Source organism: Eurypyga helias, unplaced genomic scaffold (genome assembly GCF_000690775.1).
Source record: "Eurypyga helias isolate BGI_N326 unplaced genomic scaffold, ASM69077v1 scaffold12421, whole genome shotgun sequence".
NCBI lineage: Eukaryota > Metazoa > Chordata > Aves > Eurypygiformes > Eurypygidae > Eurypyga > Eurypyga helias.
Genome location: NW_010229105.1, coordinates 1 through 8,312, shown reverse-complemented (window position 1 = coordinate 8,312; position 8,312 = coordinate 1). Strand labels below are relative to the sequence as shown.

Sequence of the window (8,312 nt, the reverse complement as noted above, 5' to 3'; positions counted from 1 at the left end):
GCCTGGTCTAGTGGAAGGTGTCCCGGCCCATGGCAGGGGGTTGGAACTGGATGGTCTTTCAGGTCCCTTCCAACCCAAACCATTCCGTGATTCTAGATCCACTTCAGACTAGCCTAAGCAATCCCTAGTTAGCTCTTTACGTGGCTTGCATGGTGTCTCAAAAGGTGCTGTTTATATTGGCAAAGAAATCCTTAAAGTAATTTCAACAAGTGCCCCAAAAAGGTTATTTTGAGAAGGGAACTTTCTGTGTGGGTATCTGTGCTGGGCTTGGCACGTCCCTTACTGTTAAGGAAGGGGAAAAGCCATCCTGCAAGGCCAAGTGTGATGTGCACCAGCAAATCTTCAGTGTGGACCCAGCCCTGAGTGAAACTGAGGACTGGCTCTGTGTTTGTGCACTGGATAAATCTTGATTAAGCTTGAATTAGCACAGAAATTTTACATGTCAGATCATTCTTCTGTTTGCTTGTGAAGAAGAAACAACATCAGTATTTATTGGGGGGAAACTAGTTGGGGAATTTATTTAAAAATAGAACTTTCTCTTTAGAGCCTCACAAACATTTTCCACAGACTATTTTGATCTGTTGCAATTTCACTTCTGAATAGATCTCACTGGTAATTATTGATGATTCGAAGATTGTGCTTTTAAATTATGTTTTTTAGAAAAGTAAAGCCACAAGAGGTTAATAATTAGTCTCCTTCCTGATCTGAGGAGGAGTGTTCTGTGTAGGTCGTCACGTTTTATTTAATGAAATGATCTGTTTTAAAAACCACTGTGTACGAGCCCTAAAAATGACCACATTGAGCCATGATTCCTCTTCTTTAGAACATTTAAATGTGAACACGGTCTTGCTTTATTCTTTATGGCTATTAAATGGGGCTTTCCTCCCGGGGGCTGCTGTGTATCTTCAATTCCCATTGCCTTCTGGTTCTCAGCTTTAGTTTAGTTTTCAGTGTAGCTCAGCAGTGGATCTTCAGCCACGATGAACTGTGGTTTTTCTGCCTGGGAGCAAATACAGGAGTGATGCTGTTTGCAGATACACAGGTTATCTACCCACTTGTGCTTTCGGAACAAATGTAGCTGGGTTTTGCCAGTGGAGTGTTAGCGTAAGAGTAATCCGTTGGCATAAGCCTTTGCTGAGGCCTTACAAGTGAAAACATGCAGTTGAACAACACATCCTTGAGAGAAGTGGTTGTGTTTGAGAGCAGTGGGACAGTTTTTTGTCATTAGGAGCCTTAGCACCAGGGGAGTTGAGGTTGAGATCGTGAACTGCTTGCTTCTGCAATAATCCGTGAGGAGTAGCTGACTCCTTAAGTATCGGTGTTGTGTGAAAAGTTATTCCATGTCGTAACCTTCATGCTAATTTCCAATCCAATGGATTTTCCTGCACAGATGAAAATTGTAAAAAGAAGCTCAAAGATAAAAGTAAGGTTTCTGGTCTTTCCACAAGCATTTGCATTTCAGAAGTGCTTTCCAGAATAGCTTTCTGCATGTGTTTGCAAAACTGCTTTAACAAACATTGTCAGGTTGCATCATCTATAACCCTTAGTTACACTTACAGTGAAATTTGAGGGTAAGGGTGGGTGTTTCGCACTGGAAATAGAAAGTTTTGTGAAGAAAAGCTGATAGGCAGAGAAGGATTTGGTCTGCTGGGGACTCAGAAAACAGTAGCCCCTCAAAGAAATGCAGTCGCAACCCAGTAAACCAGATTTCAGTTGGCGTAACCAAGTGAAAATCACTGGGACTGGATCCGTTGCCGCTTTACCCCGATGTGTCTAGATGTCTTTCGTCTAGAACGCCAGGCAGGCAGTTTGTTTTCTTCTTGCATTTCATTAGGGATGAAAATGTTCTTCCCACTCTGTTTGGTTGTTGAGAAATTTTAGGAAGTAAAAAAACAAGGTAAAATATTTTTTTGCCTGGGAATTTGACCACCTGCCTGTGTCTGTAACACAATTTAAAGTTGCTTCGTTTACGCAAGGTAGATGCTTAACAGAAATGGTTTAATTCCATTCCTTTTTAATTTCTAGTCCAGAAGCCTCCAAAATCTAACCTTGTTAGAACACACGTTTCCATGTATTTATACTTCATTGTAAATAAGGATTATAGATGAAGCACAGAGCACTGTTGTCTGTATTAGGGACCTTTTCCAAGTCTGAACTACGGATACATTCTGGCATGACTGCTCATCACAGCAAATACTTGTGTCATTCCATTGTGCTGTCCTCATTCCTACATCCATACTGAATTAAGACTAAGCATCACTGCACAATGCTTTCTTCATCATACCCATTAATCCTATTGCTTTGTGTAGCGGGTTTTTGCGATGCCATTTGGGGCGATTGTGGACTGTTGTAATGAGGATGTGTTTCACTGCACTCCACACGTAGTATTTTGTATTTTGGACATTTTGTTTGGCGATTCTTTGAAAGGCAGAGATTGGGAAAGTCAAGCAGTAGCTTTACTCTTGGCTGTTCCATTTTCCTAAGGCTGGGGGGGTGTGAAAATTTCCTGAATTTCATTATTTCCTTGATAAAAACGTCAGAAAAAGGGTTTTGAAGAAAAAGGGTTTTCTTTATATATTTCTACCTAAAATAGAATTAAAGGGGCTTATGTTGTGTATTTTAATTTGCAAATTTGCTTTCAGATATTACTGAGTTGCTTCTAGTTTTTTTGGGCTTTTGTTATTGTCTTTCACTGTCTTGTTTAATTTGACTTAGACAACTGTGTTGTGTTTTTAGATATAGAGGTACAGAAAATGAAGAAGGCGGTAGAATCTCTAATGGCAGCAAATGAAGAGAAGGTAGCAAAGTCATTCTTTTTTTCAGTAATCATTTGTCAGTTTTAATTAGATCTCTAAGAAAATCTTCACGTATGAACTGCTATCAGTTCAATGAAAACATCTACTTTGTTGGAATTGAGGATTCCTGCATAGTCAGAAGCCCAGTTATATTGAGGGACTGTAGCTGAGCATCTCTGAGCCCTGTCGCATGTTCTCAGAGTCCTGACACTGTCGTGTCCTTCAGTTCAGTGCAACTGCGATGTACGTGTTGTTGAAATACAGAGAGCTCCATACAAGTCCCGTGGGATATCACAGGCTGTTTCCAAAAGGGCTTTCTGTAACGTGCCCATTGTTTTACTCTGTGCTTTTGCGCATTCATATGCCTGTGCATTTTGTACGGCGTTGTCTTTTGATCACCGCAGCCCCAAATCCTTTGATTACTGCTTTCTTTGGACGTGGCAAATTCATTATACTCTACCTTTGACTTAACAAGCGAACTGAAATCCGCTTTCAAGGCTGGGACAATCCTGGTGATTACCAGATGATAGTTTTTGTTTAAGTTTTGATATTTCAGAGCCTCTCAGAGTTCTGGGTCCTGTCCCGTCCACGCTTCCCATTTCTTTTAGTCTCGCAACCAATTACACTGAGGAGTGTCCAGTATTTGCATTTCTTACTTTTGATTTGCTGAAGGAAGCAGCACAGTCACCACTTGGTTTTATTTTTTTTTTTCGGAAGATAGAAGAGCTTCGGCAATCTCTGAATAGGTACAAGAAAGTTCAAGACATGGTGATACTGGCTCAAGGTAAAAAAGGTATTGTACAAGCAAAAACCAAATTAACCTTTACTCTCATTTAAACTCTAGGTGCATTATGGTAGTGTGATATTGACTTTTAGACTGATTATCTTAGGAGGCATCTCTTAGGTAGAGTAAAAGGCAGTTCTTCAACTAGTGTGAATTGGCAAATTGTCGTCTTTGCCCAGGCGGTTGCCCATTTGAGCGCTGTCCCATTTACCATCTGGTAGTAGTAACTACGAATGTCACGTTGCTTATTTCCCCCTTGTAAAATAAGTTTGAATATGATAAGCTCTCAGGCTCTTCCCATACCCTCCTGAAATGCTTTTCAGGGCTGGCTATCAGATTAACAGCTATCAGATAATGAGCTTAATTGTGTGGCTGAAATGGTAGCTGTAATATGGACTGTAACATGTAATGGTCTGTTCCATATGGTCCAAGACCGGTGGAGGTTTCCAGATCCAGGAGGTTTCCAGGATCCACCCCCACATAAATGTTGAGGGTGATGGTCATCAGTTTGGTGTAATTGAAGTGAATACCCCGTCTGTCTCCTTCCTTGCTTAGAAGAAAAGCAAAAGAAACACACGTGGAGCATTACACTGAAGTGGTTCTGGGTTTTCAGATGAAAACACTTAAAAAATGAGCATTTCCTTTTACAGCAGTAATCCTGGCCTATTTGCAATACAGCCCTAGGGTGGTTTTTTTTCCCCTGCATCGTCCTGTGCTTTCAGCGCTCAAGCTGCGTTTTGTAGGTTGCTGTCCTCTGAAAGACCTGTCCCCAGCAAATCTTAGACAATTGCATTCTGGTAACGCGTGCCCGTATAATGCACGCCCGACTTAAAGGTCTGCCACGCTGCTGCATTACCTTGTTGGGGAAACCTCCTCTGTCAGCGCATCCTCTGAAGGCCGGAGAAGGCCAGCCCAGCCTTCCACAGGCCTTGAATTGACCTGTGCTGGTTGCCTGGGCTGCTTTAGTACAGACAAGGGCTTTTGTTATCCATGCAAGTGTTGGAGGTGGATGGCCTTCCTAGGAGAGGGTGCTCCCAGGGAGCCTTTTGAAGAGTGAAGATTGTCAGTAGTCAGAAATCAGTGGGGAGGAAAAATACATATTTTGGTGGTGGTGGATTCATATTTGGACTCTGGGGTCTGCTGTCCTGAGCCAAGGCAGGAAAAGCCAAGGGCAGAGCCCCATCTGGACATGAGACAGGAAAGGAGAGGTTCCTGGTGCCACTCTCGGCTTGTGTCTGGATTTTGAGAGGCCATCCCGGTGTGGAGGCAGTGACTGCAGCAAGCAGATCCTGACCTCCGCTCCTGAGGATGCCAGCTGATTGCCAGGGCCAAGTGAAAGCCCTCGGCCATGGTCTCCAACTGCCTGGCCTGCTCCCCTGTGAGCCCTGCAGCCCTCAGGTGGGCACAGTGCGGGGTTCGGGAAGCATCTTCTCTTAGTTTGGTGTCACCAATGTAAACCAGATGGGAGCTGACGTGTGCCAGAGCATGTTGGGCTAAAAACTGGCTTGGCTTAACCACAGGGAAGTGCTTTTGCCACCACCCTGTTAATAGGTGGCTCCCTCTCCCCTCGTCCTAAGGGAGTTGAGATACGTGGGCTTGGGGTCTCGATGTGTGAGGGCTTTTCCCTTCTGGAAACGAGCACTCAGGGTCACTAAGGACCTGTCTCCGATCTGCCGAGGCTGGGAAAGCACATTGTCGGTGAGGGAGAGGTAAGGTGGTGATGAGGGCAGAGCACCATGCAGGGCGACGGAGGAGTAGCATTCTGTTAAGCAGATACTGCTCTTTTGTGCAGTGCTCTGCCTTGACAGGAGGATGTTAAAACAGACCTTGAGTCTCTGGGAACGGTGGTTCACAGTCGGTCCATGACGCATGGATTTCAGGCAGTGAGAAATGGGCAAGAGAGGCTTTTGCTGTAAACAGATTTTGGCTTGTATTTGTATCAGATTTTGGGAATGAGTGCTAGGTTTCTGCTTACTTCTAAGAAAGTATTGGTTGCCTTTAACTTTTTCTTGTCAGGGTCAATACTCTGGCATCGATGACAAGTGTGGAGATCCAGGCCTTTTGGTCGTACTGAAGCAGTTCAGGAGCAGCGAGCTGGCGGTTGGGAGCAGAGGATGCCAGATGCCGGTGCGGGCCACGGCATTAAGTCGCTGAGGCAGGCGCCATTTGTGGCAGTCTGCAAACATAACGTGTCACGGAAAAGCTCTTGTGCAGCTTCTGTCTGCGTTTGTCCAGTGGGTAACTCAGAGGTACCGTAGGAACATCTTGAGTTTCAGGCAGACTTGACCTTTCTTTCCCTAGTGAATAAGAAGTATTTAGGATGAAATTCCAGAACATGGGACAGGAAATAACTGCTCCAGTTTATTCTGCTTTTCGAAACTGATCCCGCTAAATGCCCTGCGGATATTTGCTGGGCTTTTTGCTGTCAGATGTGCGTCGCCCCTCTGCTCCAACCCTGCTGTGTTGTGGTGGTTGAATTGGCAAGCGACATTTGGCAGTGACTCCCCTTCTCCTGTTGTAGTCTCTCCTGAAAAAAAAACTCCTAGCCTCTTCCCTTTTTGGCCCATGAACGAGCGCGCTGGCTGTGCCTTGTGTTGGGAATGAGGGTCATCACGTGTCAGAAGTAACGCCAACAGATTTCCATCTTCTCTCCCTTCAGGCAAGGAGGGTGACGGTGAAGACTTCTTGAATTCAGGGTCTGTTTCCACGGTTTTATTGGACACACCAAGTCTGACTGACGCAGAGAAAAGCCCATCCCCAACCCCCGTAACAGCATCCCCAATCCACGATGAGTTTAACATGAATATTCATGATGAGGTATCTTTTTTTACTTCCTCATTTTTCTGTGTTGCACAGCTTTTAGAACTGTCCCATATCCTTTTGGAGAATGTGGTTTTCTTGTCAAAGCTGCTGCGGAGTTTCCATCTGAGTTTAGTTAAATTTATTTTTCTTAGTTGTCACATGGGATTAAGAGACAGTTAATAGCTGTGTTTGTCATGAGAATGGGTGTAAGCTACTTATCCTATCAAACACAGACATTATTTTTCATATCAGACATAAGTGGTTTGGGAGCTGCATTTAATTTGTCAGGAACTTGAAGTAAACATGTTGGGATTTATTTAATATATGCTGCCATATTTAAAAGGATGCAGGCATCATTACAGCCGTTCAATTAAATGAGTAGGTTGTGGTCCAGTCTCTCTTTTTCACAATGACCTTTTCCAGTAATAAATCTATAGATCCAATCTCTTAAAGCTCTGAGTCATAGAAGGGACTTGACTTACTTAACTAAACAGCATGAACACACCGTGAAGAAAACTAAATCAAATGACATGTTTAGCAGTTTTTTGGTATTCCCTGAGTGGCTGAGGGGTAAACCGGAAAAGTGAACTACCCTTCATCGTAGGGGTCTGTAGTAAAGATAGATTTAGCAGGCAGCTTTGGGAGACTTGTGAGATTTTTGTCTATACTGTAGCGTAGCTGTGCAGTGATTCATGTTTTATCTTCAGTGCCATCTTTCAAATAGCAAATCGTTGTATTAAAATAGAACGAAATTGAAAAATCACTTTTAAAAATCTTATTTCAGATCCTTCTTTTCATAGTTTATCTGTTACTCTTTTTTACATTTGACTGCTTAATTTCAGCTGAAAATAGACTAATACTTATTCTTCATTCTTTCTAGAATTCCTTACAGATCCACACCAGTATTTTACAGATTTCAATCCCTTCTTTTTCATCAACATCCAAGAGCCCAGAAACTGTTGCGGAGAAAGTGAAAACACAGCCTAGGCCAGATCTTGCCAGTGAAATGAGGTATGATTGTTTCCATGTATCTCTTCTGTTGTAAATCCAATATTCTGTGACGTTTAACGAGAGTAACAATCTGTCGGTTACTGCATTGTCAAGTCATTAAGGCAGTTAAACAAGGCTCGCGTTCACTTCACTGGCTGTATCAAACTGAGCTTATGTTCACGGAGTGCAGTGATTTTTCTGTAAGCAAGTAGTAGTTGGTTGCTGTTGCTTGTAGCAGCACTCATACTCCACACCAGCTGCTTCGTAAGAAATGAGCAGAAGGAGAGAAAATCTGATCTAATGTAATGAAGGACACAGAATCATTATTTTTATCTAGGTTTACATCATCTACATCTGGCGGGGATAGTGCTGGCTGTGCTAGCACAAATGTGTTCCTGATGGTTTGCGTTCAGACATTTTCCACAGTTGCTAAAGATTGGTGACAGCTACTGCCAAAACTCCAACAAAAGGACTGTCCAGCTCTAATTTTGAGCAGTTAATGGAGCCCCAGAAGGAAACCCAAGTGGTGTTTCAAAAGATCAGAGAAAGAAGTATTCTTGCTGCCGTGAAATGTGGAGATATTTATTTGCTCACTCTTCCGAGATCCCTGCCTGATATTTTGAAAGACACACAAAATATGTAGGCACAGTGACCCAGGGATGCTTAGAATCTTAGAACCGTTTGGGTTGGAAGGTCATCTAGTTCCAAACCCCCCTGCCATGGGCAGGAACACCTTCTCAGGTGTCCCAGGTTGCTCCAAGCCTCATCCAGCCTGGCCTTGAACACTTCCAGGGATGGGGCATCCACAGCTTCTCTGGGCAACCTGTTTCAGCTCTCTCAGCCTGTCTTCACAGGAGAGGTGCTCCAGTCCTCTGATCTCTGTTGAGGGTCCCTCCCATGTCTTCCTCTGTTGGGTGGTCCCACAGCTGGATGCAGAACTC

General features: G+C 43.6%; 1 protein-coding gene across 1 annotated transcript in view; it reads left to right on the top strand.

Annotated features, from left to right (window-relative positions):
- The window catches only part of LOC104516073 (liprin-beta-1-like), a gene marked incomplete at its 3' end in the record, with an annotated part of 24,726 nt that extends 17,334 nt beyond the window's left edge, over nucleotides 1-7,392 (top strand). The window contains exons 7-10 of the mRNA XM_010160278.1: nucleotides 2,737-2,798; nucleotides 3,480-3,588; nucleotides 6,239-6,396; nucleotides 7,262-7,392. Coding sequence (XP_010158580.1) covers nucleotides 2,737-2,798; nucleotides 3,480-3,588; nucleotides 6,239-6,396; nucleotides 7,262-7,392 — 460 coding nt within the window. The remainder of the gene's footprint in view (nucleotides 1-2,736; nucleotides 2,799-3,479; nucleotides 3,589-6,238; nucleotides 6,397-7,261) is intronic.
- Nucleotides 7,393-8,312: the final 920 nt, after the last annotated feature.